This window comes from Eptatretus burgeri, chromosome 12 (genome assembly GCF_056783735.1).
Source record: "Eptatretus burgeri isolate ZD-2024b chromosome 12, Ebu_testis_v1, whole genome shotgun sequence".
Classification (NCBI taxonomy): domain Eukaryota; kingdom Metazoa; phylum Chordata; class Myxini; order Myxiniformes; family Myxinidae; genus Eptatretus; species Eptatretus burgeri.
Genome location: NC_140972.1, coordinates 70,915,070 through 70,942,655, shown reverse-complemented (window position 1 = coordinate 70,942,655; position 27,586 = coordinate 70,915,070). Strand labels below are relative to the sequence as shown.

The 27,586-nt window shown below is 43.3% G+C and overlaps 1 protein-coding gene across 6 annotated transcripts in view; it reads left to right on the top strand.

The window, feature by feature from the left end:
- The window catches only part of LOC147015888 (jumonji domain-containing protein 1C-like), a 279,316-nt gene extending 252,298 nt beyond the window's left edge, over positions 1–27,018 (top strand). For all 6 annotated transcript variants that reach the window (XM_085848451.1, XM_085848452.1, XM_085848450.1 and 3 more), the window contains 15 exons: positions 140–292; positions 1,961–2,062; positions 2,322–2,452; positions 2,634–2,859; positions 9,030–9,340; positions 10,489–10,813; positions 12,504–12,724; positions 13,020–13,197; positions 13,370–13,460; positions 16,196–16,326; positions 16,447–16,566; positions 20,557–20,696; positions 22,887–23,057; positions 23,167–23,295; positions 25,234–27,018. In XM_085848451.1, coding sequence (XP_085704577.1) covers positions 140–292; positions 1,961–2,062; positions 2,322–2,452; positions 2,634–2,859; positions 9,030–9,340; positions 10,489–10,813; positions 12,504–12,724; positions 13,020–13,197; positions 13,370–13,460; positions 16,196–16,326; positions 16,447–16,566; positions 20,557–20,696; positions 22,887–23,057; positions 23,167–23,295; positions 25,234–25,341 — 2,537 coding nt within the window. In that variant the 3' untranslated portion in view covers positions 25,342–27,018. The remainder of the gene's footprint in view (positions 1–139; positions 293–1,960; positions 2,063–2,321; positions 2,453–2,633; positions 2,860–9,029; positions 9,341–10,488; positions 10,814–12,503; positions 12,725–13,019; positions 13,198–13,369; positions 13,461–16,195; positions 16,327–16,446; positions 16,567–20,556; positions 20,697–22,886; positions 23,058–23,166; positions 23,296–25,233) is intronic.
- The last annotated feature ends 568 nt before the right edge of the window (positions 27,019–27,586 follow it).

Genomic DNA, 27,586 nt, shown 5'->3' with positions numbered 1-27,586 from the left:
GTTGTTTTGCGAAATTCTAATGAGATGGACTATGTGAGTCCGGTAAACCTTGTAACACGACATTGCACAGAATCCAGAAAGAGAAATTCACAACAACCAGCACACCTGTGAATGCTTGCTTTGCCCGATGTTTCTCCAGCCAAGGTTGCGTGGAAGCGTGCTGTTCGTGGTGTGCGGGAGATGTGCGATGCATGCGAAGCGACCCTCTTCAACGTCCACTGGGTTTGCCCGAAGTGTGGATTTGTCGTTTGCCCTTGCTGCTATGCTGCACATCGGGACAGGAGGGAGCACGGTGAGTTGCTGAACCCAACTGCAGTTTTTGTTTGGATGGGCCTTGCTGTCAGCATTATCATGCTGGGTCAAGTCAAAGGGCAGAAATATAAAAAGTGTGATTGCTGAATGAGTATTTTGGATGAAGTTTATCCCACTGTGGCGTGAAGAGGGTTATAGCTGGAGACCCTGTATCCCCATATCTGCTTTTCATATAAATCAACATAATTATTTGGGAATATTGATGTGCTCTATTTTGTTGGCAATTATTCCAAAACATCAGTGTGAGCCCTGAACCCGATACGAGAGATATATTAGACGTGCAGGGACAGTATGCACCATACCTGGACATTGGATGAACTTTATACTTAGACAGAATGTCTTGTGTGACATTGATCATCCATGCTTCTTGACATTGAGAAGTAAAAGTCAAACTTAAATGCTTTCCATAGCCTAAGGTTGTCCCAAATACATGACAAAAGAACAGTGTAGTGTATAAACAAACTTAAAGCCAATTGTTTTGTGAAAACAGAACGGATGAGACGCATGGAGAACTCATGTTGAAGACATCCTACAGACAGAGGAGAAATGTAACATCATTCCCATTTGTATAAGAACATAATTCAAAGAAAAATGCAAATGACACAGCTCTCTTACTGTGAGGTCATCGGGAAAGTGACATTAGTTTTCACAATGTAGGTTTATAATTTCCTCCAGCAGCAGAGCCTCATTCATTCATTCATTCACTCATTCATCCATACATACATACAATATCTAGGTTCATAGAAAGGTGTATGCCTGGTGTTGGCTTCATGGTTAGGGTGGTGGGCTTGGGATCCTAGGGTCCTGAGTTCAAATCCTGCTGCCATTGAATTAATTCAAGGTGGGGTTGACTCACGCTGTCATCCTTCTGAGGTCAGCAAAGTGAACACCAGCTTGTTGGGATGATTAAGCCATTTGAGTGTCCTACGTCAGAGTGGCGACCCATCCAGGATTGTGCCCAATAGCCCAGGAGACTGCTTCGGCAGCACCGATGCTCTGTACAGAGTATGGTCCCAATGGATGGATAGAAAAGTGAAGTGATAGAGGGTAAAAAGTCAATACAGTGAAGGTGGAGGCAGTGGGGCTATATTTGGACATATGTAAAGGAATGAATGAACTTGAAAAGAGAAGGATAGGAAACAGTAACCTGGAAGTAAGAGGGTTGGATTAGGTTGGGTTAATGGGGGGAAGAAAGTTAATCACTGGTCGGGATGGGGTGGTGGAGGAATGTGATATGGTGGCACATCGCTGGCTTTTTGAAGCCCCAGAGGGAACAGCGTGATTCTTGAACTGCTATTCTTGTTCTGCGTTGCCAAGGAGCAATGCAATTCACAGCATGCTGTCCTTCCAAGGGGAAGTCAGGCCACCTCTCACCATCATTTAGTTTGTGGATATGAAATTTTCCACTTCATTTTGAAAAGAATCGGCCATGGTTATTCTTCCAACATGGCCAAATTCACTCTAAGGGATTAGTTGTCTAATTTATAGCACTATTGATCTCCAATGCTTGGGATTGCTTCCTCCTATTCTTCTTTCTTCTTTCTTGGGATTGCTGTGTTGAGGTTATTGTACTAACATGATGGGACGAATTCCCTTCATCTGTGCCTCAATTGTCATGTGAATTGTGAAAAATGATTTGCACTGACAGATGCAGAAAGCAAAAAGGAAACTTTACAGTGGATGAAATGTGTGAAAGGTCAAGTGCACGACTACAAAAACCTTATTCCCACGCACATCATTCCTGGCACAGGTAAGCACCATGCTGCCATCCTGCCCTTCTTTGAAATAACGATTGGATACCATCATTACTGTCATCTTTACTTCTTTAATGATAGAAATGTGATAATAGATACAGTTCCAGGCACTTTTTTTTCATCAAAAGCACAATTACTGCTGAGAGAAGCACCTTGCCTGTGAAGTCCAAGCTTAAGGAAAGATTATGAGGCCTTGGAATAGTGCAGCATCAATCATTTTGTGCATACTTATTATTGTCCTTGTGTTTGCTTCAGCTCTGAACGACCTTAGTGAAGCAATGCACACCTTGCGGGCTCGTCTCGGTGTGAGCCTGAATTGCCCGTGCACCAATGAAGGACTTGCCAAAGCAGAAAAGCTTCCGCCCAACATTAACGGCATGTCTCAGGCATGTACTGTGGAGTGATTGTTGTGCATACAACACTCAATCCTCTCTACCCTTAGCTTAAAATTGCTGCTTTATGCATTGTGAGGAAGCAGCGCTCGTGAACTATTCTTATCTTTCTGCCTGTGACGGCGCCGACTCATGGATCGATTAGCACAGACTAATATACCATTACTCTCATCAGGTCCTTCACACATTTGTGACGACGACGTTGAAGAATGGCATGAATCTCGGAGAAGGTCTCGTCGGATCCTCGGACGATCGGGAAATGGGCGTGGCTTCGACGGGTGCTCATGATGACTTGACTGCGGCTCGATCTGAGGGAGTTGTGGAGGGCAGAGCACTCTCTCCCAGCGCCTTGCATTGGCTGGTCAATTTGGCTACTGAAAAGGCCAAAGAGGAAAAGAAAGGTGAGGTTCATCGGGGGTCGTACGTGGTAGTGCACAGTTCTTTGCACTCCCAATTGATGAGTATTTTTTTTTTTTGTGTGTATGAAGGCCTTCACGTGTTTTTTAAACACATTTTTAATCCTCAGGAATGGCTTGGGCAATGTCAAATTTCCATGAGAGGTTACTTTGGTACAGAGCGCAGGAAGCCATGGTTGCAAGTTTTGCCATATGTGGCATATAAGTGGAAGAAGAACTCTGTTGGTGACGTGCACACGTTGATTTTTGATTTGATCTCTATCAGCGTCATATGTTTGACTAAATTGGCTGAACTGATGCAGTGTGAACAAGTAGTGGCTTCATCTTACAGCGCAGCGTTATTTGGGTGATGGGCTGGCATGATGGCCTAGAGGTACACACACTCACCTTTAAGCTATCTAGCCTGGGTTTGAATCCTGACCCAGCTATAAAATGTCATCCCGGTATTTCACAGGCAGGGTGATTCATCAATTTGTGTGCCATCCTGTGGATGGATGTTAAACGGGAGTCTTGTCTGTCAGCATTAGTTGCTGGAAATGAAAGATCCCATGGTGTCCTTTATGAAGAGTCGGCAAGCTATCGCCGGCACCATGAACAAATTCCTGCCCGAACTACCAGAGGAATTGCATCAGTGGCACAGGCACACCCTCAGCCAATGATGCTTCCCCACAACCTTGTGCTGAATATGAACGAAGATGAGGATTTTGGTGATGTAAATCTGTTTGGCCTTCCTCATTGCTGATACATGCCTGGTGTTGGCTTAATGGTTCGGGTGGTGGGCTTGGGATCAAATGGGTCCTGAGTGGTGGGTCCTGAGTTCAAATCCCAATCGTATGTTGAATTAATACCAAGTGGGGTTGACTCAGCCTGTCATCCTTCCGAGGTCGGCAAAATGAGTGCCAGCTTGCTGGTATCCTGTGTCGGAGTGGCGACCCATCCAAGATTGTGCCCAATAGCCAAGGAGACTGCTGAGGCAGCACCAACGCTCTGCACAGAGTATGGTCCCAATGGATGGATGGATTGCCGATGCACTGGCCATATTACTCCGCTTGGATTAGCCGTGTGATTAGCACTGCTTGTACTGGCCTGAGTGGCCAACGAGGATTGAATAATTCCGTAATTAATTGGGTTTCGTTTTCTGTTAAACTAACAACCTGAGGATGTATGGCAGGCACAATATCTCTGCAATCTCAAAGATTTGGCATCACGTGAACTAGAAAGCATCCGTGAGTGAAACAAAGACTTGTAGAACTTGCGTTGCCATGTTTGTGGCTCAATAAATGGGATGATGCCAAGTCCCATTTTCTCCATCCACACAGCAAGTTGTACCGATTGCTGACCCCTTCCTTGGTATAGTACCAAGAAGCAAATGCTTCACCAGCTATTGCCACATGGATCCACCCACCAGGATGAGTACACCGTCTCCCATCACCTGCATGGTTCACAAACAGATCCGGAGAGGTAGCCAGGAAAATTGTATTAAAAGGAAGGGATAAAACCTCGGGCCATGCACAGACTGCACAAAGAGAGCACTTTCCAGTGAGTATGGCAGCATATTGGCATTGCGCAACACGCACGTAGCCGGAGGTTGTTTTTCATCTTTTCCATTGCAGAATGCAATGTCCTTTCACACAGTGAGTGGGAAGATGTGCAGCACATTCTTCTTATCCCCCCCAAATTCTGACAATTGGAGTTTGCATATAGACCCTAAGTGGAAAGGTAACTGTCACACATTATTCACGGCACCATCACCAAAGACATTCCACAGCCTCAACGACTCGTGGTCATGAAGTAATGGTCCCTCAAAGCCAGGCATCATCTAATCTACTGATTCCAACATGCTGTATTCTGCTTCTGATCATTGGATTTGGTGAGCATGCAATTTGTGTTTTACTGTGGCTTCTATGCATTTCACCTTGAAGTGTGTGCATTGCGTAGATTATTTTACAGACCTTTGCCTTCAACCTTCTTCCATACTTTCACCCCCCACTCCCACTCTGTTTCCCCTTTCCTTTTTCTTCCACTTCCTATTTCCAACCTGCCACCTTTTTTTTCTCCAAGTTTTCTATCTTTCAAACCATGGCCATTAATTATCATTCCTGTATTTGTCGTGAAAAAGAAGTGTTTCATAGATTCTTTCAAATATCATCTATTCCTTTTCACCCTACTCACCACTAGTCCCAGAGCTAAGTGTCCCACTGTAACTTTTGCCAATGATCAGTCGAGCATACACTACCGGTCAGAAGTTTTAGAACACCCCCATTTTTCAGTTTTTACTGAAACTCAAGTCCAGTGAATAACCTGAAATGGTACAAAGATAAGCGATAAACTGCCAGAGGTAAAAAAAAAAAAAAAAAAAGTTTAGGTTCCCAAAAACTGAAGAATAATGTAAATTTCAGAGTTGTTAAAAAGGCCTTTTTCAGGGAACATGTAATGGGTTAGCAACTGCAGCTGTTCTGCAACAATGGAAGTGAATTAAGCCTTGAAAGTTAAGCCTTCATGAAATGCAAACAATTCCTACAGGCGTCCCAACTTTTGTTGATTAGTTATAAACCCTCTGTCTGTATAAAAGCAGTATTGGAACAGACTGTGTTGCTACACCCTCTGACGCATTATTTGGACAATATTGCACTGCAGGAAGTAGTATATTGCTATCATAATGGCGAGAAAAAGACAACTTACAAAGGAAGACAGACAGACCATTATAATCCTTAAAAGTGTTGGTCTTTCTTTTCGAGAAATTGCAAAGAAGCCAAGGTGTCAGTGAGTACAGTTTCCCACACCATGAAAAAGCACTTGGAAACTGGAGGAAACTCTGACAGGAAGAGATCTGGCAGACCCAAAGCCACAACACAATCAGAAGACAAGTTCTGAGAGTCAACAGCTTGCGTGATAGGCGGCTCACAGGACAGCAGCTTCAAGCACAGCTTAACACTGGTCAAAGAAAAGAAGTCTCAGTTTCAACTGTGAAGAGAAGACTTTGAGCTGCAGGTTTGACAGGTCAAGTGGCAGTAAGAAAGCCATTGGTAAGATGGCAAAATAAGAAAAAGAGGCTTGCCTGGGCCAGGAAGTACTGCCAGTGGACTACTGAAAACTGGAAGAAGGTCTTATGGACCGATGAATCAAAATATGAAATCTTCAGTTCATCACGCAAGGTTTTTGTACGTCGTCGAGTAGGTGAAAGGATGGTTCCTCAGTGTGTGATACCAACTGTCAAACATGGAGGAGGAAGTGTGATGATCTGGTGCTCTTTTGTTGGATCCAGAGTCGACGACTTGCACAGAGTGACTGGCACCCTGAACCAAAAGGGCTACCACGGCATTTTGCAGCACCATGCAATACCCTCTGGTATACGCCTAGTTGGTCAGGGGTTCATCCTACAGGCAAGATAATGACCCAAAACATACCTCCAGGCTGTGTCAGAACTACCTGAGAAAAAAAGAAAAAGATGGTAGGCTTCAAATCATGGAATGGCCAGCACAGTCTCCAGACATAAACATTTGTGGGAACTTCTCTAACCGTGTTGGGAAGAACTTTCTGAACAATATTTGATTTCCATTGTAGAAAGAATGCCACGAGTATGTTCCGCTGTTATATCTGCAAAAGGTGGCTACTTTGATAAGTCAAAAATTTAGATTAAATTTTGTTCAACAAAACGATTCCATGATTTATTTTTTTATCTGCAATTGTTTATTACCTTCGCATTCTGCGAAAGGTTATGTTTTGGTTGGCGTGTATTTATTTGTTCTATGCTTTAATTTCAGAGTACATGGAAACATTAAACTCCTTAAATTTCAGTAAAAACTGGAAAATGGGGGTGTTCTAAAACTTTTGACCGGTAGTGTATAATTTGTAGATGTGAGATTTACGCTGAGCCCAGCACATTGTCCTACAACGGTGGCCTCGAGCAGTTTGAAGATGGATAGCTTGTCCAAAAACTCAGATGAAGTGTCATTAAGCTGCCGTGCTGCAAAGTAACGACTGATGGAGCAGGATGGTGAAGGACGTGGAGGCACGCTCACCAGGCAAAAAATATCAACACTTAACGTCCCACCGTTTGCCTGTGACTTACCTTCAAATATACCACTTCAAATCCCATGCACAGTGTTATGAACGGAGGTCACAGTGATCCTCTCAAGATGCTTGGTGTCCACTTTGCATAAACCCCAGGAGCATTAGGGCATCGTTGTTATCAACAGGTTTTATTTATCGAGGAAAAAATCCCCGTACAACCCGTACCACCCCTCCCCCACTTCCTCCACTCCACTCCCCAATGTCATATGTGTGAAACAATTGGTTAATTTTGGAGTACGTCAGGTCTATGGTTTACCATGGATGTAATTACTGCTTGGTGTCACGGAATTGATATTGCTTAAAATATGTAACCTGACACTTACACCTCCAAGTGGGTGAAAACATAGCGTAAAGCATCTTGCTTTTGTGATGCACTGTAAACGCATTTTATTTTTGTACAAGGTTGAGGCTCATGGAAGAGTCAGAACGCAGAACAGAACAGAAAGAACACAGTGGAAAGCAGAGAAACACAATAACACAATTGAGGAAGTAATGGGAGGGCGGACAGAACACAGGAGTGAACAAGCTGTATACAAGCTCAAACACAGCAAGAAGGAGGCGGAAAGAATGGGAGAGAGAAACCGGGAATGAAACGGCAGTGGGACAAAAATGGGAAGGGTGGGTGGAGGGAGAAGGGGAAAAAACACAATAACCTGGAAAGGAATGGGTTGTGTGGGGAGAGTTAATGTGGGTAGAAAAGATCATGAGCATCGATGGTGGAGGACCTGAGGAGGAAGCGGACAGCCATCTTTTTACCCCTCGATGGACTGACTAAGGAAGTTGGTTCCACAGACAAGAGAAAAGAGGGACAAATGAGTAGGGGTTGACATTAATTTTAATGCCTGTACATACATTGTGTTGTCATGGTAACTTAATTGGATGGCATACACAATCCTACATGTAGTGTGTTTGCAGGCAGGTGTTCTGTATATAACACAATCCCACATGTAGTGTGTTTGTGGGTAGGTGTCCTGCATATAACACAATCCTACATGTAGTGTGTTTGTAGGTAGGTGTTCTGCATATAACACAATCCTACATGTAGTGTGTTTGTAGGTAGGTGTTCTGCATATAACACAATCCTACATGTAGTGTGTTTGTAGGTAGGTGTTCTGCATATAACACAATCCTACATGTAGTGTGTTTGTAGGTAGGTGTTCTGCATATAACACAATCCTACATGTAGTGTGTTTGTAGGTAGGTGTTCTGCATATAACACAATCCTACATGTAGTGTGTTTGTGGGTAGGTGTTCTGAATATAACACAATCCTACATGTAGTGTGTTTGTAGGTAGGTGTTCTGAATATAACACAATCCTACATGTGTGTTTGTAGGCAGGTGTTCTGAGTATAACACAATCCTACATGTAGTGTGTTTGTAGGCAAGTGTTCTTCATAAAACACAATCCTACATGTAGTGTGTTTGTAGGTAGGTGTTCTGCAAATAACACAATCCTACATGTAGTGTGTTTGCAGGTAGGTGTTCTGCATATAACACAATCCTACATGTAGTGTGTTTGTAGGTAGGTGTTCTGAATATAACACAATCCTACATGTAGTGTGTTTGTAGGTAGGTGTTCTTCATAAAACACAATCCTACATGTAGTGTGTTTGTAGGCAGGTGTTCTGCATATAACACAATCCTACCTGTAGTATGTTTGTAGGTAGGTGTTCTGCATATAACACAATCCTACATGTAGTGTGTTTGTCGGCAGGTGTTCTGCATATAACACAATCTTACATGTAGTGTGTTTGTAGGCAGGTGTTCTGCATATAACACATTCCTTCCTACATGTAATCTGTTTGTAGTCAGGTGTTCTGCACATATTTTGTGATGACCTGATTAACTAACATATATGATGATTCCTTGAAGTAAACGCAATGACGTTCTCGAGATGATCGAACGTGGCATACTTGTAAATGGTACACCTTGAACATCCTGTGGGCCGGCGGCATGACTGGTGCATCTAAAAATAGTTATTATCATGAAGGTGTGCTTCCTACCTGTTGTGTCATATGGAATTTAGTTATGCTGAAACCAAAGAAACTTCTTGACTAAAGAACCTCTTTCTTGCAAACAGATGGAGGTTCAATGAAACCTGAGCAGAAACCTGTGGTGGTGCTGGAGTCGATTCTGGGAACAGCTGTTCGCAAGACCTCCTGTCTGGAGCCTCGTTCTCCAGTTGTCCTTCTTGAGGCCTTCAACGCGCTGCCTACAGGGGATGGCCCCGGGATTGCCACTGGAGCTGAAGGGGCAGGTGTACCTGAAGGGTCAACAGCAAGTGCTGGCTCTACTTTGCGTGCTTTACTCACCTCAACCGCGAGCAAGCTGCGAGTGTGTGCTGATGAGGGCAACATGGCCTTTGCCCCTGTGCTACCCATTGCTGGACTTGTAAGTGGCTTCTTTGCCATCCACCAAGCAATCGTCATGCTTGTCATTTGCCAAATCTCTGCTGTGTAAAGTGCATCGTGGGCCTTCTGTCTTCATCACCAATTTCTCTCACTCCATTCAAACATGGCAGTGCAATTTTACATTTGCAGCTGAACCCTTTTGCTCTTTCAGTGTGCTCAGCAGTTCCTTCACGTGCATTCACGTTTCGGCCATCTTTGGCAGCTGTCTCATGCAAGCTTGCCATTTTTAATTCCCACTAGTCATGCATACCCATCTATTCGCTGATGAGTTGAATCGAAAGACAGCATGTTGTATTTCACAAACATATTGCATGTCGACCTGTGAATTTCAATGAGTATGTAAAATGAAGCGAAACTTGGGGGGAAATGACACTTAATCACACGTAGTTGTTGTTGCTGCTGCTGCTGCTGCAATGGTGGCTGTGGTTGTTGTTGTTTGTGTGCTCCTTCCGTGCACTTATATAAATTTTTCTTTTGCTTTGAGAAGTTTTACTGTATTTCATTTTGGTTGCTCCTTCCATCTCCTTCGAAAGGGTTATTGCTGTCGTAGAATACTAAATGTTACCATTGGAACCGCTACATTCCCGCTTTTTTTTTCTTCAATCACAGAAAGGCAAACTTTTAAAACGGGCATCTATACACACAAATTTTTGCTCCAAGTACATCGATTATATATTAGCTTTCCAACGGTATCATGTTTATAATATAGCACGACAGCAGGAACCGCAACATTGAAGCTCGAGATCCTGCTTCTTCTTTGCATCACACACGGACGGCCGCGTCTTCTTTTTGTAATAGATGTGAAACGTTGGTTGTCATAAAGCAGGAACTTTTACATAACCAATAGGGGAAAAATATGGCAACGGTGCACCAATGTCTTGTTGATTATAATAATAAAATTCCTGATTATATTGAATCAAACACCCTCACAGCCTGCCTGGAACCCCCCTGTCCCACTCCCCTTATCTTGCCACCCCTCAAAAGCTTCCAGTTCTTTATTACAACTTGCCTGTGAAGGTAAATAGATTACAATTCAATGTAATGGTAAGCATATATAATCATTTCACAATGTTACGTTGTCTTTTTGCTTGACACTGCAACTACCTGTTCCGGTTTTTCTTCCTCCAGCTCGATCGTGGGACACGGGTGTCACCAAACCTCTTTGAAGATATTATCACCTCGACAGTGGAGAACCGGATTCCATTAGTATGGGCCCAAGATCCCGAAAGCCAGGCAGAGACCCAGTTCACGTCCTGTTCTTCCACCGTCGATGGAGCGCATCCAAATCTCGATGCGAGCAAATTTACCCGAGTTTCCAGCCGTACGACTCGCTCACTGGAGGAGGCAAGGAATGAAATTTGGGAGTGGACTCATGACAGAGAAGCTGCAGGGAGGAGGCTAATGCCTTTGGCTGACATGGATCAAGCACAATGCAAAACTGAGCAAGCTCATGGTAGGCTTTTTGAAAATTGTCCTCAACAGTACATCACCATGTTGTGTAATGCTCACCGGGCTCACCAAGTGTTTTGTTGATTGGACGGATGGTTCAAAAAGGATGGATTTTTGGCAAGCCTTTGAGTAATACCTTTGTTTTCAAATTTGGCTAAGGCCGCTGTGTCTGCAGGTGAGGGACAAGAATGCAGTCTTCAGTGCTACTGTCTCTGCAGATTTTTTTTTCTCCAATCATAGAGCAGATTTTTTGGCCAATCACAGCCCTTCTGAATACCACTTGTTCAGCTTTCAGTTGATAAAAGTAAAAAAATGAAGGGACGCTGTGACTTCAGATATCGTGAATTTGAAGGCCATAACTAATCGTGATTCATCGAATGGAAGTTGATGCAGGATATAGGACTGACTTGAGGAAAGTCTGGTGTCTAGTCGCAAAGTGTCAGACACTTGTCCCCCCCCACCCCGCCACCAAAAAAAATTTGATTTCAAATGTCAAATCAACTTTTTTTTATCATGCATTGTTTAAGCCTCATGGAGGAGCTGTCACAAAAGTCATGTGCACATGCAAAGACATTAGACAACAATGGACTTCACTTCAGTCACACACAGCTCCACATTTTGGTGAAGTGGCATAGTGAAAGAAGCGGTGCCCCATCACATTTTATCAAAATAAAAATACACAAAAAAAGAACTAAAGAAATGTTATTCAGAAGAACTGTGATTTTGGTCTGGCAGGATGGCCTCGACATTTGAATCTTGACCCAACTATCAACTGTCATGCTGGTGTTTTGCAAGTATGGCGAAGCAGGCGTCTATGTGTGCTCCATTCCTTGGATGGGCAATAAACCGAGTGTTCAAGCTGCTGGTGTTAGTTGGTGGATGATAAAGATCCCACGGCGTCATTTTGTGAAGAGTCGGAGAGTTATCGCCGGCGCTCTGGCTAAATTCCGATTTCCTGTCCACTTTAGTCGAACGTCAGGACTAACTGGTCGGTGTGTGAAAGATTCAGGCCAAACACGTTACCTGACCGACCCCATAAGTTGGTGGGAATAATTGGCGTCCTCAAGAAGGTCGTATGTTGCCAGAAGTGTGTTGGTGGTTAAATAACTTGGTGTGATCTGCTGGTTGTTGCCTGATCAGAGTGCAGGAAGAATGCCAACACAAAACTAAGAAACTCTTACTTATGTAACTGTGATGGGAGACTCCAGAAAGTTTGACCAAACCCCCAAAAAATGATCGTTAATGTATCGACGCATCACAAAGCTCTGTCTAGTTTAGTGCTCTGCCTCAGTTACATGATTTCATTGCTTTCGCAGTTTGCTTCTGTATTGATAGCGAACTTGCTTGGGAGACCTTGCCGAGTGTGATGGTAATGATGATGCTGATGATGATGATGTAGATGATGTCGTTGCTGTTCATGAAAAGCTGTGGTAGCATGCTGGGATGTGAAACTTAATTTGTGCAAACGTATCTCATTTTCACTGCATGTGCCGACTGGGTGTGCTGAGTGTTTACATCCAGTCCAAAACGAGGAAAGGCGTGAGGAGCCATTTTATTGCTGTTTTTGATTGGACGGAATTGCACAATGTCCAGCCCGTCTTTGCGGTGGAAATGGACCATTTAATGAAAGAGAATTGCAGTTTTCTTCAGGCAGTCATTAATTTCAGTGCATCTGATTTTCACACACTTGGCAGGTGGTCAAACTGCTGATGAGACAAAACCTTTACCTAGAGTTGAAGTGAAGGTGGAGACGGAGGAAAGCCGGAATGAGATTGAACTTCGGAGTTATACCCTGGATCCTCAAAGAAAGCCTGCCTACCAATGGCTGCACAAAGGGCGCCTCCTGCACATGTGTGAGACTCCAATGGAACCTGGGGGCTGGGAAACCTTCCGACAGTGCTGGATTCGGAATCAGGTGTGTGTTTACTTGAACACGAACGATGGGTTATACTTTTGCCAGTTGGTGATCCGTTACCTCGTTTATACAAATGATCCTGTGTTGGTTGCTTTGTTATGAAGAGCCATCTTGGTTTAACTTCCCTGGATGTTCTTTAGCATTTTTCACAGATAGCCAGTTTGAATTAGTGCTTGTCCCTGAATTGTATCCAATTAAATATTCAGGTTCTGCTAACTTTGGCAAAAGCTTATTTTGTTCCCTGGGGCCTCTTCATTCACTCTTCTATCTTTCCTTCCTACACCCCTCCTCCCAGCCTGTTCTTATTTCATCCTCACGAGATCCAGCAACTACAAGGTCTTTGGGAGTTTGGGGACCAGAAGCCCTTTGCCTTGATCTTGGTCGTCAGGATGTCGAGGTGGAGAATTGCCGAACCTCCGCCTCCATACCTGTGTCGCTTAAAGAATTCTGGGATGGCTTTGTGAATTTTGAGAGTAAGTGTTGGCTCCTTGTGTCCATCTCACTAAATTGTTCAGTAATTGTCGCCTCCTGTGTCATAAACCACCAGCAAGCCTGCTTGCTTAAAATGCAGTACATGCCCTGTGTAACTTTTAGCTGGAGTGTTGCTTGCCAACAGAGGTTCAAAACAATTTATCTTTTGCACAGAACGTCCCAAAGATTCAGATGGAAATTTACAGCTGCTGCGATTAAAAGATTTGCCATCTGGAGATGACCTTCACGAGCTCATGCCGGCAAGGTTCGGAAATGACTTCGCAGCCTTAAACCACTGTGTACCATGATCCATTATTTTGACTTCATAAGTGATTATCCATTGTACCAAAACAAATGGAGGGTTTGTTGTGTTATGGTCACTGACTTCCTGTTATTGCTTTTTCAGTTACGCTGTCCTCTTCAGTTGACATTCAGAACATTATTACAGTGAAATCTCAGTCTCATGCATATATATATATATATATATATATATATATATATATATATATATATATATATATATATATATATATATACATATTTTATCATGTGTGTGTGTGTGTGTATGTATGTATATATATATATATATATATATATATATATGTATATAGATATATATATATATATATGTATATATATATATATATATATATATATATATATATATATATATATATATATATATATATGTATATACATATATATATATATATATGTATATACATATATATATATATATATATATGTATATACATATATATATATATATATATATGTATATACATATATATATATATATATATATATATATACCGGGCGTAGTGACGTGCGCCTGTAATCCGGCGCCTCCGAGGCTTGGGTTGGAGGATCGCTTGAGGACGGGAGGTCTGCGCTGAGCCGCGCTATGAGAGGGTGTAGGGCAGCCCGGAATCATGGCGAAACCCAATCCTTATCCCTGTGCCATAAGAGGCGACCAGGGTTGCGTCAGGAAGTGCATCCGGCGTAAAACCTGTGCCAAATCAGTATGCGGATCATAACGGATGATCCGCTGTGGCGACCCCTAACGGGGGCAGCCCAAAGACGAACGACAACATATTTATTTATTTTTTATCATGTATATATATATATATATATATATATATATATGTATATATATATATATATATATATATATATATATATATATATATATATATATATATATATATATATATATATATATATACAGTACACTAGGCGTAAGTCGTCACCATCGGGACCGAGAAAAAAGTGACGACTTAGAAATGTGACGACTTACGCGTATCAGCGTATGCGAATATTCATGATGACTGTGGGGTGAAGGATGAAGTCGCGCATGGCCTGGACATGTATGTGTGAGAGCTGGCTATTGTACCAAAAGGAAAACACAATCCTCAGGGCATAGGTGGGGGTTCATTGGTGAGTTGGAAAGTGATCAAGCAAAGATGGAATTCATGAATCAGTTTAGCAAAAGTAAAGATAATGAACAACTGTAAAACAACTCATATACCATCGGTGATGGTATGGTGACAAATTACATGACACACAGTCATCGTGGTGATAATTACCACTCAATGCCTATGTGTGAGTGCGGTAATGTACAAAACAAGCCAATATAAAACCATGATCGGACTTCAACACGAAGCTCGATCAATCCTTTACTCCTTCGCGAAGTAATCCGTTATGTTTGACTGCCTCAAACTCTTGGGCATCTGGTGCATGAGAAAGGACTCAAACTGGTCATTGTATTCCCTGATGTTGCCTGGGTATTCCTCCACCGAAAGACAGTATCGGCCTAATCGGCCGAAACCGAATATTTGGCTGAGCCGACATTTGCCGAAACCAGATGATGAGCGCATCATCAACATCTTCAAAGGACACACATTTCACGTGTTTCACACTTACCACCGGCCTCGCGATCTTCTCCACTTGTCCAAATATCTTGCCCTTATTCTTCAAGATATCGTTCAATGTCTGCCATTTGATGTCCAACTTCTTAGCTATGGCTGTCTTCTTCATCAGTGGGTTTGCCTCGCAAAATTGGATACTGTCGTATTTTTCTTTGTAGGTTTTAGTTGTAAGCTTACGCTCCGTCGCCATTGTCCTGCCTGCAGTGCGATCAATGTGTGTACGCAGTTATAAATAGCCTATCACTGACAGTGTAAACCAATGAGCGAGCATCACGATTCCATGAAATTGGGCTTCTCACGAGGCAGCAGTTCCGTGTGACGAGTTAGTAGTGTTAATTTACTTGAGTTTCCATTACGCGGGAACGGACAACATCTGACGACTTAGACGAAGTGACGACTTAGAAATGACGACTCACAGAGAGATTACCCTTTATTCAAAGGGATTTAACATGAGATAAATTCGGGACTTTTTGACGCTGCCGACTTAGGCGAAGTGACGAGTTACACGCTGCCGACTTACGCCTCGTCTACTGTATATAGAGATATATAAATTGATGTCCTCTTCTCTCCCTCTTTCTTTCTATAATGATGAAGATCTGTGTTGTCAATTAATCGGACCTCAAATTGTCATCTTCATTTTGTATTCAGCCTGTGGCTGCTGGTTGCATCTTTAATGGGAGTGTGGATATGCTGCTGATGCAATACCCCCTATTGTTTAGAGTAGGAATTTGTAATTTATTCATGGTGCCGGTGATAGGTCACCTACTCTTTGTGAAGGATAACGTGGGAGCTTTAACATTCACCAATTAATGCCAGCAGACGGGGCACCCAGTTTAACATCCATCCAAGGGACAGCACACACACACGCACATTGATGCCTCAATATGCCTGTGATACATCAGGGCGATGGTTTATAGCTGAGCCGAGGGTTATACCCAAAATAGACAGCTCAGAGGTGAGCGTGCATACCTTCTCTGCCTTCTTACCAGCCATAGACTCTAAATAAGCTGAAGGAATTCTTCCGATCTCCCTCACTCTTTCTCTCTCTTTGTCTTTTTCTCTCCCTCATCAGGTTTGACAGCCTCCTTACGGCGTTACCACTTCCTGAATACACAAATCCTGATGGACAGATGAACCTTGCATCACACTTGCCATCGTTTTTTGTTCGACCAGACCTCGGACCCATTATGCATTGTGCTTATGGTATGTCAGCATTGGATTTGGTCGTGAAGTTCTGCCGTCTTTTTGCACATGGTTTTTCCCCTCCACCCCCCCCCCACTCAACTTTTATGATTATGACGTTACTTTTCATGAAATTTCCAGGTCTGTTGACAGATGAAGATATGGTGGCAGGCTCATGGAATCTCCAGGTTCATCCAGCGGATAGTGCAAACATTTTGGTTCATTCTGAGTCCTTGCCAGAAGATGGCATTGCAGCACAAGGTCAGTGTATGCACACATGTATGGATGCACTTGTACCTTGCTTAGCTCACTCTTTCGGCAGTCATTCTGCTCACTACTCTGTCTTTCTACCTTTCTGAACCTTTTGTTTTGTTTTTTTTTTAAAAACAACTTTCATGAAAACTCGATATGTTTTCAGACCTATATCCTGCCCGTCGTGGATGTAACAAACTGCAACACTGAATATCTTCTGGATTAAGTGCCAAATGTTGAGCAAAAGCTTTTGTGTAACATGTAAGTACCTCATTAATATATGAGATATGAGCTAGAAACCCTTGTTTGAACGACCAGTAGCAAATATGGAAGCAATTATAATTGCAATTTAAGTTTGGCTCACAGTTATGCATGAATTGTCCATTGTACATTCAACTGATCAATTTTAAGGGCCACTGATATGATCTCAATGTTTAGGATCCCCAAAAAAGTGTCAAAAGGTATGCTGTGTTCCCCTTACTTTGGGCATTTCAGTGGCCTACCACAATCTAATGCAACTTCCATCTGCTGAACACTTACTCTGAAGAGGAAACCAGAAATCCCAGAGTTTGTTAAAGACTGCTTCTCGGGTTTGGAGCATTGAGATGTGTGTTTGGCCGTTCTTCCATGAGGATTAAATTGATATCTTACCAAGCTGTGGGTCCGTGACATTTTTCCATTCATTCTCAATCCTATACTTTTGTGGACCCTGCCCTCCTTTGCTTCTTCTTTAACAGAGACATATAGTCGGTGATGTGAGATTAACCCCCATGGCCCATCCTCAATCCCCATTGGTGAAATTGCGACAACATGTACCATACTCGGTGCTGCCGAAGCACTTTCTTGGCGTGGCTTATGCTGGGTGGTTTGCCGTTACCTTTCTAGCAGTCAGGCAGGGCATGAATTTATCATTTGTTAAGGGTGCCGGTGATAGCTCGCCTACTCTTCACAAGGGACACCGTAGAATCTTTATTGTCCACAAACGAATACTGGCAGAAAGCCACACCCAGTTTAACGTCCATCTGAGGGACGCCACTCACAGTTATTTTATTGTCCTACCTGTGAAACACAAGGATGACAGTTTATAGCTGGGCCGACGTTGAACCCAAGCGAGACAGCGCAGAGATGAGTGTGCGTACCTCTCGGCTGTCTTGCCAGCTCGTTGATGAAATGTAGTTCATTAAATCCCCCCTTCCTTTCCAATTCCAATGGTATCTATCGGAGGCATAAGTTCCACTGTTGAGCAGAGTTCTATACTTTGTTGTGTTCTTGAAGGAAACATGTTGGTAAAAACGAATCAAAAAGCAGAACTTCACTATCTTCACCTTCCTCCTTCATCTTGAAGTTTTGTCTGAGTTGAAACTCAAATCGTTCGCAAACATTCAGCGATAAGTCGCTCTCTCTGTCGCAACTCCAATTCACAGTCGCTCTCCTGATAGTTTACCCGTACATCCCATTACATCACAACATGGCCAACCGGTTTACGCACCAGACGGAACAGGAAGTGTGGATGGAGGCCGGGTCAGTTTGAAACCTTGTGGTTTCTCTACCTTTTGGAAGCTTCTGGCCAACTTTGCTCAAAATATTGCATGCACTTTAACTTTGTCATAAAATGTGGACAGTGAGGGTGTGTTGAGGGGTCGTTTTCCATGTAGGTGTCATCTTCAATTGACTGCTGGACTGGTACTTACTTAAAATTGCAGTGGCGTGTGGTCACCACCAGGTGTCGATCTCTGCAGCTCATTTGGCTCTGAGATGACAACCGATTTCGAAATTGAAATCCTTTATTGGCAAGTGCAGACTTGCTTTTATGAAACTTAAAGTACATTTGCCTCAAAGGGAATGCCAAGCCGCATTGGTGACCCGTTGGTAGTCTGTTAAAGTTTTTGTTTTCCTTCTTTAAGAAGAAATTGAAGCATGATTTAAATGATAAATGGAGTTGTTTTTTGACTCTTCAAACAATTTTGTGATCATTCAATCCAAACTTGCTTGGTTCATGTAATTTTTGATTGGCTTAATTAGTGAGTTTTATGCTTAAGGTTTTTGTGGGGTGTAATGACGACCGCAAGACAAGCAGTGTTTCCAGCATGATTCAACACTTGATTCATGATTCAGACCAGGTCACTCTACCCTGTATACGCTGCTTCTGTTCTCCCAACAATGGATGGAGGTCCTCATTGCCAGACATAAAATCAGAGCAATCTCCCTTGACATATCACGTGCTTTCAATACGGTCTGGCACACTGCCCTGCTCACCAAACTCTCTTCCTGTGGTATCCAAGTTCATCTCCACTCGTGGCTCGCAGACTTCCTCTCCTGTCGCAGTCAATGTGTGGCCCTAAATGGAGTTCTTTCATCCCCTCTTCCTGTCCAGGCTGGAGTTCCTGTTCTTTTTCTGGTTTTCATCAATGATCTCTTTGACTCTCTGGAAAATCTTCTTTATCTCTTTGCTGATGATTCCACCCTCTGCCGTACCATCTGTCATCCCTCACTCGGCAAGCAGCAGCTTCTTCACTCACTGCAGATCTGGATAAAATCACAAACTGATCCAACACGTGGAACATATCTTTCAATCTGGACAAATCTCACACTCTCACTATGTCTCTCCGAAAGGACCATTTAGAACCCCCCCCCCCCCATCCACTTTCTCAACAATCCTCTTGAAGAAGTCCTTTCATTCAAGCTTCTGGTCTCACAATCTGCCATGATCTTTCCCGGGAAAGCCACATTTCAAAGCTGGCCTCCAAAGCAGGTCGCCGGCAGGGAATCCTCCGTGGTGCAAAGTCCTTCTTTGGCAAACCTAAGTTCCTGCCCACATATAAAGCTTTCATCCCCAGCCTGATGGAGTTTTGCTCTCCCATCTTTGCTGGTGCTCCTGCCTCTTACTTTTCTTGGCGTCACGCTGTGGAAACCAAGGCATTTAGGATCATTGGTGTCTCCCGCGGTGAGGCTGGGTCTTTGGGTCTCTCACTCTCTCACCTCAGACAGGTTGGTGGTCTTTCTGTCTTCTACCGTCTCCTCTCTGGCTTCGCCCCCGTGCTCTGTCTGCGATATGTCCCCCCATATTTCCGCAGGGCGATCGAGGTCCGCCAGCAACCCCCTTCTGGTAAAACTACCAAAATCAAGAATCACTGCTCACCTTCACTCTTTCATTCCTTATTTTCCCCACCTTTGTAACAAACTCCGACACTCTCTTCAATCCACTCTTCCCACCAGGTCTTCAAAACAGATGTTCACCACCACCACTTATCTTTCCCCATCCAAAACCACGATCTTTCTTCCCCCGTTAATCCACCCCACACACACGTCCTTCAAATTCCCTGCTTTCCTTCTTGAAACTCCCTGTCCTGTAAGGACCTGAAAGCCCCTGTAGTGTCCATCTTGTTTACCCTGTGTACTCTGCCCCATCACTCTCCCTTACACAGATCTACTAAGGTCTCTGTTCCTCATTGTTTTGGCCTTCCCTCTTCCACCCCTCTTATCTCCTGCTCCCCTTGTCATATGTTCTGTGTGTTAGCTCTCATATGAGCCTTGGCATTGTATACAAAAAAAGAACACTAGGAATTGCAAAGTCTTTCTCGGAGATGCACTGACAGTAAACCTACAATGGTTTATAAGATAGTGAGATTTGGTGGCTATCTCCCCAAGTGCCTTATTTGGCAGAAATTAAACACAAACCTGGAAACAACATAATGCAATCCTTCAACACGATCAACCAAAGGTTAGGTCGACAAATTTGCCATTGTTCAACATTGCATACCCGATTGGAGAAACCTCCCTGCTGGTGTCATTAGTGACACTCGAACAATTCCAGAACCAGCTGAATAATATATATATTAACAACATGGATTCAGACTAACGTCCAGTAACTCGTTGGCGGGTCTTACTTTCTCTTTCATGATTTTATGCTTGTCGTTTTGCTTTTTTGGAGGGGAGTTGAGTGTGTGTGTGTGTTTGATGCTCATGGATTTTGTATCTCCTTGGTTGTCGGTCCTCTAGTTGTTGTCCAGGCCCTGGATGAGGCGGGCGTGGACAAAGAAACACAAACCTTGCTTCGCCAAAGCAGCTGCCCTCCAGCCGCCGTATGGCACGTGTTTTCTCCGGAGGATGCCGATAAAATCCAGAGCTTCCTTGCCCAGGTGGGTTCTGCTGTGTTGCTAAGGGACAATGTTTCCTTCTTACTCTGCAGTGCCAAAAATGGCACTCTTAAGAATCTTCAATAATTCCCATTAACGGTTGTAGCAGCAGTAAGTTTGAGTCAATACAATGTATGCGGTGATGGTCCGTTGAATTTCCAACTCTTTGTTGTGGAATTCAACACAAATATTTGGGTTCTTCCATGATCATACATGTGGATGCATCCGTTGTTAGTCTGGTATTGCGTCCGCACTGTGTGGTGTTATCATTTTATCCATCAGAGTGCATCGTCGGTGATCGATTGTTCTACAAGTCATAATTTATGGATTAAAGAAACATGGTGATGCTCTTGGCATCATACTTTGTGCAAGATGAGATTTGCTCAGTCACTTGCTATTGATCAGTCGCATGCATGCTTTTGATAATTTTTTTTGTTTGTATTTTGTCCTGACCGTGTGTACATCTGGCTTGAACAAATATAAATCTGCTTTGGCTGCAAATACAAGTGTACCGAGGCAAAAAATAACTTTGCCAATGTGGCAGGTTTATTTGTTTAATTTCCTTGACCGTTCATGCATCACGTATGCAAGAGCTCCGATGATCGTGAGTCTTCGTGTTCATTTCAATTATGGATGGGCGCTTGAGAGTCTTCAACCTTAGAAGTATAATGGTTGCAGCACCTGCAGTTTGTGGTGGCATTAACAAGCTGCAGAAACCTATTCTTTAATAAAAAAATGCTTTCCGTGTTGTGTAAGACGTTCTTTCCATGTGATCTTGCTAAAGGAGTTTATCGCTAATTTGCACGCTTTTGTAAGGGGGTACTCGTATGAAGGGCCACACAAACTTTGCAGTTGCTTCATTGTGTCTGCATCTTGTAAGTGTGGAAATTTGTTTTGCTCGACATACTTTGGTCGGGGGTATATGTCCACCTACTGCCAATGAAGGTTAATCGAAGCTTTTAAAGAGCATGGATATATTTGAAGGGGGATGATCGATTGCAAATGTACTTATCCGGCCTATGAAGTGAATGAATAAGTCGAGAACCGATTTATCAATGCTCGCATTAAAGGTTCACTACCGTATACATTTTGTGCGTTTTACCGAATAAATGTGACGGCGAACGTTTTACAATAGCAAAATTGAATGAGAACGGCACTCGGTTGAGTGCATACCTCCACCAAGCTGAATAGTTTACGTTTTCTAGCCACTGATAGACTGGATCTGTATCCAGACCTGAACCAAAATCGAATCGGCTTGGTCTTGTCATTTACCCAACTTATCCACCAAGTATTTTTTGTTTGTTTGTTTGTTTTCATAATCTGTCCACAACTTTTTGAAATATCATGCCATACAGGTATATCGCTTTTGGCCCTCTCACTCAATGGTGAAGAATCACTTCAAAAATTAAAAGATTCTCGTATCCGGATCCGGATCTTCACGAGAATCGAATCAATTTTCATCCAAATGAAGCCTGTCCAAGCCTGTCCACAACGTTTCATCCAAATCCATCCAGAACTTTTTGAGATATCGTGCTCATAGACAGACAGGGAGTGAAAATATAACCTCCATCCACCTTTGGTGGTGGAGATGACAAAAGCAAACCATTGTAAATCACAAAAAGCTGCACAAATCTTTTATTTTAATTTTTCTGTTCATTTACAGTTCAAATTAATTATCAAATCCTTCTTGTATTTTGTAATGAAATTCTTTCCTTGTGTCCTTTGCATGTAATGCCAAAAGTGTGTTCCTTTGCCTCCAAAAGGGCTTGCGTGATGTGTTGCACTTTTTTGGACGGCAAGAATACTTATCACTATGACGGTATCATGAGGCTGCGATTATATATTTAGGAAGTGATTTAAAAATAAAGAAGTCTTCCATTGGATAATGAGGAAGCAACAATCTGATGAACTGATCGAGTTCCTTTTTCTTACCCATGATTACGGGCCGAATAGATGCGTACAATGCTCTCAGTTTTCAGAGGTAAAGAAAGCCTCATGGCATGTCATGTGAGAACCTTACTGTTACTGGCAAAGGGATTTTACGATTTAATGGACAATTCACTCTTGACTACCATTGCCAATTTCCCTGCATGCTGCCTGCACTCCATGAATCCGATCTTCCGGCGTATATAATGCTTCCCCTTCCACCCCCACCCCCCACGTTCCTTCTTCTTTGTGTGCAACACATCACAGCTGCCAGTTGAAGATGGAGGCCCAGCAGAATCTGATCTCTTGCGCAGCCACTCTTGGTTCCTGGACCGAAACCTCCGGCAACGTCTTGCAGACGAGCAGGGAGTCCATGCTGTGCCTGTTGTGCAGAGCTTAGGTGATGTTGTGCTGATACCAGCTGGCACTCCCTTTCAGGTATGTTGATAGATATTGCTCCATCAAAATGTAATCAGTACTGCTGTTTGACTATGCGTCAACCTCTGTAGCCCCGGTATCTCACTCTTTCATCGTGACGCACCCACAGGTGCAAAACCTGAGGAGTTGCGTCTTTGTCTCGCAAGACTTTATATCTCACGAGCATGCCAACCGTTGCTTGGAAATGGTCCGGTGCATGCAGTGCTCCCCCGACGGCTCCTGTGAGGACAAGCTTCAGGTATAGATTGTGGCATTCAGAACGTCTGTAAAGGCCCAGTCACACCTTGACGTTTTAGCCAGCAATGGCAACATATCAAAATGTATGTAAAATGCTGGCTTACGTTGAACCTTTGATGCATTTTTTTAAGATTCGGACGTATTCATAACGGGTTGGTCGTATGCATAACATGTTAGTAACGGACACAGAACGTTTCGTTGTCTTATAGATAACTTATACCAACGAATGCTGAGCCTGTTGTCGGCGTTCACAACCTATGCCCAACGATAGTCTAACTTATGCATAGCGCGCTGAAAGCATCGCCGACGATGACGTGACGTAGCTTATTAAAAGTCTGCCGCTCAACGATTCAAATCATAACCGCTGGAGAAATGGAAGTGTCAACATCGCAGTCACACCTTGGCGATCTTGCCAGCGTATGCCGACCTCTGAAAAATGCGTCGTAAACGCTGGCGCACGTCGAATACGGTATGGGTAAGTTTGATATGCGTGAATAGAACGCTAAAGTACGCTATCATACGTCGTATTAATTCACTAATACTAAAGTATTATTCATATCATACTAAAGTACGCTATCATACGTCTTGTAATTATAAACGTCTTAAACATTTTATGACGTACTTGCCGTATGACACACGTTCCGCATGCGATGGGAATAAGTTGTACGTATGAGATGCCAACGTTCTCACACGTTGACAAAAGTTATTTGTAAGGTTTTCATAAGTCGAAACACTCAATGTAATGGTTAGCGTCAGTGTTCCAGATTCCATGTTTTTTTTTTTTCTTCGGTATGACGGTCATGTTGACACTTCGATTTCTAGTGCGGTTATGATTTAAATCGTTGAGAGGCAGCCTTTTAATTATATTATATGATAACTGCACTGCAAATCGAATTGTTACCATCACAATCATACTGAAGAAAAAAAAAAAACCATGGAGTCTGGAACACTGACGCTAACCATTACCTTGACACGTTTCGACTTATGAATACCTTACAAGTAACTTTTGTCGACGTGTGTCAACGATCGCGTAACTTGCCTACAACTAATGCCCATCGTTATGCGGAACGTGTGAGTCATACGCTGGCATAAGTCTTAAAATTTCAAGCATGGAAAATTTGAGGACAATCGAAAAGTACAATGTTTAAAGCCAGCGTACTACGACATATGCCAGTGTTTTTCAGCGTGCTCTCAATGTTATCACAACTTACCCATAACGTATTCGACATTTACCAGCGTTTTAGACAAATTTCCCAAAAATCGGCATAAGCTGGCTAAAACGTCAAGGTGTGACTGGGCCTTAAGTCACACAGATTGAAACGAGCTATTTCGATCATCTCCCTCTCCTCCTCACTGCCCCCCCCCCCCGCTCCAGTCCTTCCTCCTCAATTTCAATCCCTATAGTATTCTGAGACACGCTGTGCTGTTGTGCCTTTTTAATCATTTATTTAGCATCTGAGCATCTTTTTGCCATTACTCGCTCTCCACGGTGAGTTTGCTCGGCTGTTTGCTGAACATTGAGTGATGTCTACCAAAAATGTTACAATAAGGCGGAGTTACTCTGCCGTCATTGGAAAGGCATCGGGCGAGCTTTTTATTGTTTCTCTCGAGTAAAATTAAGCCATACATACAAAACTGACCAAGAATTGCCGAAAACTGCATTTCTCGAAAGCAATCACTTCTGTAGTCTCAAACACCCAAAGCAAGATCTCCCATCTGTCTCAGCTTCCGTTGTTTGTTTAAGCCATTTCCTCAACAAGAAACAGAGATTCCGTCCGCTCACTGTTAGGTTCCCCTCCATTTGTATACAACGGCAATGGATTATCCGCATCTATGCACTTTTAACGACATTGGCTGAAGAAATTGCGTTGAATATGTGGAATTGCTGAAGGTTAGCACTAATTTAGCTGTCCTGACTATGATGTATGCTGCCTTGCAGATCTACAACATTATTTACCATGCCGTGAAAGACGGTGTGGGTGTTTTGAAAAGCGTTGGATCTCAAAGCCGGCATTGTCACACTGATGGCATGAAGCTTTCACCATGATGGAGTGCAGACCTTCAACAGGCTTTTTTCTGGATGAATAGCCAGCCGTCCTAGCCGACTGAAGGAGCGGAAGGCTGCCAAATCCAAGTCCGAACTTCTACTGCATGATGTGGCTTTCAAGAAGCTGCATCAGCTTGTTTTCTGTTGCTTGGATCTTCGGTGTGTTTATGCCATATCGTTTTACTACCAAGCTGCGTGTATTCCTACAGCAGGCTTGTTGTAGTTGAACGCCCCTCCCCGCCCCCCTTTCCTATCTTACACCTCCCCCCGACCACCCACTCTCCCTCTCTCCACCTTCCCCCTCCATAGATTTTTCCCTACACATCCTCTGTCATGGCTATTCAGCCATTCAGTCACACTGTGAATCAAAGCTGCCTGATATGTGAGCGTACATACGTGGATGCAACATACCAGCGGGTATGCACTTGTACAGGCCGGAATCACAAACTCTCAGGAATCACAACTTAGCCATTCAGAAAGGAAGGTTAATCACACGAGGTGAAAGTTCACTTGCCTTTTGCCATATTTTTTTTCTGAGCTACCGGAGGCTTGCGTTTTGGAGGATCTTGGTGGCCTTCATTTAGTTAGCTTCAGAAAATGGGCCTTGTCCAACCACAGGTCGATGAAGAATACATGTTTGGTTGTTACACTGGTGGGGAATTATCCTTTACTCCAATCTGAGATGGCCTTAAGTGTTTGCTTACAATCCTTACCTACTCGGTGTAATTAAGGTGATGAGCAGAATTTTTTGTTTTCCACCTGGAATCAAAGGAAAATTTGTCATCATTTAAAAACCAACAAATGCTTTTGTCGAATGTCAGTTATGCCTCGTGGTTGAGCTTCGCTTCTGCGACCTGAGCTCATTTCATCAAGGGCTTTAGAAATGGGGAGGAAGAGGGAGTCGGGAGGGGGGAGGGGAAATCCATCTTTTTTGCAGTTTGTAAAAAAAAAAAAAAAATTGAATTGCCCAAAAAAACCTCATGCAATGTTAGATAATTGTATGATAGTGTTTAAATACATCATCGAATATGTGGTAGAATTTCAAATGATTAGTATGGGGGCAAAGGTGTGCGTGGGGGTGGGAAACGAGTCAAGGTTCAGACACTATTATTGTACATAGTTTGATCAAAACCCAATGACATTAGCAGATCTTGTAAGATACGTGATAATACAATTACACTTTTTAAAAATAAAGTTTTCCACTGTATGATGCTTGTAACTATACTGTTTATACTGTACAGTGTGTCTAATAACCTTGCCAATACGAATAAGTGAACAACAGACATTGTATTTATTTTAAATACAGAATAAAATTCGTAAATATGACGACAACTTATGACATTTTAAAAAAGTGATTTCCATTTTGAAATACAGTTTTGAGATTATAAGCCTCGAACTTGGTCTTCTAAAAGCAAAAAAAAAAAGAAAAGTTTAGACAAGCTAATGTGCCTCAATAGAGTGTGCACCTGATGAACACTTTATTGGCGAAGCTCTAGTTTTATTCTTGACTTTGCTGTTTCACATGTTGGGAGGGGCCGGGGAGGGGGCAGGGGAGCTCTCGATTCCTGAAGTATTGTGCGACTTTGAAGATTGTAAGAATGTGCTGTATTATACTGATATTTTAACTGCTTTTGTTGTGTTCTTTGTTACCCAGATTAAAGCTGCATCCTTTTTCCATCCAGAGATGAATTATTATATTACAATAGTGGGTATTTGATTCGACAGGATGGGTGCAGAGGTGGCGTGCCGTCCTCTTGCAGAAGTGGCGTGCCGTCCTCTTGCAGAGGTGGTGCACCGTCCTCTTGCAGAAGTGGTGTGTCGTCCTCTTGCAGAAGTGGTGTGTCATCCTCTTGCAGAAGTGGTGTGTCGTCCTCTTGCAGAGGTGGTGCGCCGTCCTCTTGCAGAGGTGGCGTGTCGTCCTCTTGCAGAAGTGGCGTGTCGTCCTCTTGCAGAGGTGGTGCGCCGTCCTCTTGCAGATGTGACGTGCCGTCCTCTTGCAGATGTGACGTGCCGTCCTCTTGCAGAAGTGGTGTGCCATCCTCTTGCAGAGGTGGCGTGCCGTCCTCTTGCAGAAGTGGTGTGCCATCCTCTTGCAGAGGTGGTGTGCCGTCCTCTTGCAGAAGTGGCGTGCCGTCCTCTTGCAGAGGTGGCGCGCCGTCCTCTTGCAGAGGTGGCGTGCCGTCCTCTTGCAGAGGTGGCGTGCCGTCCTCTTGCAGAGGTGGCGCGCCGTCCTCTTGCAGAGGTG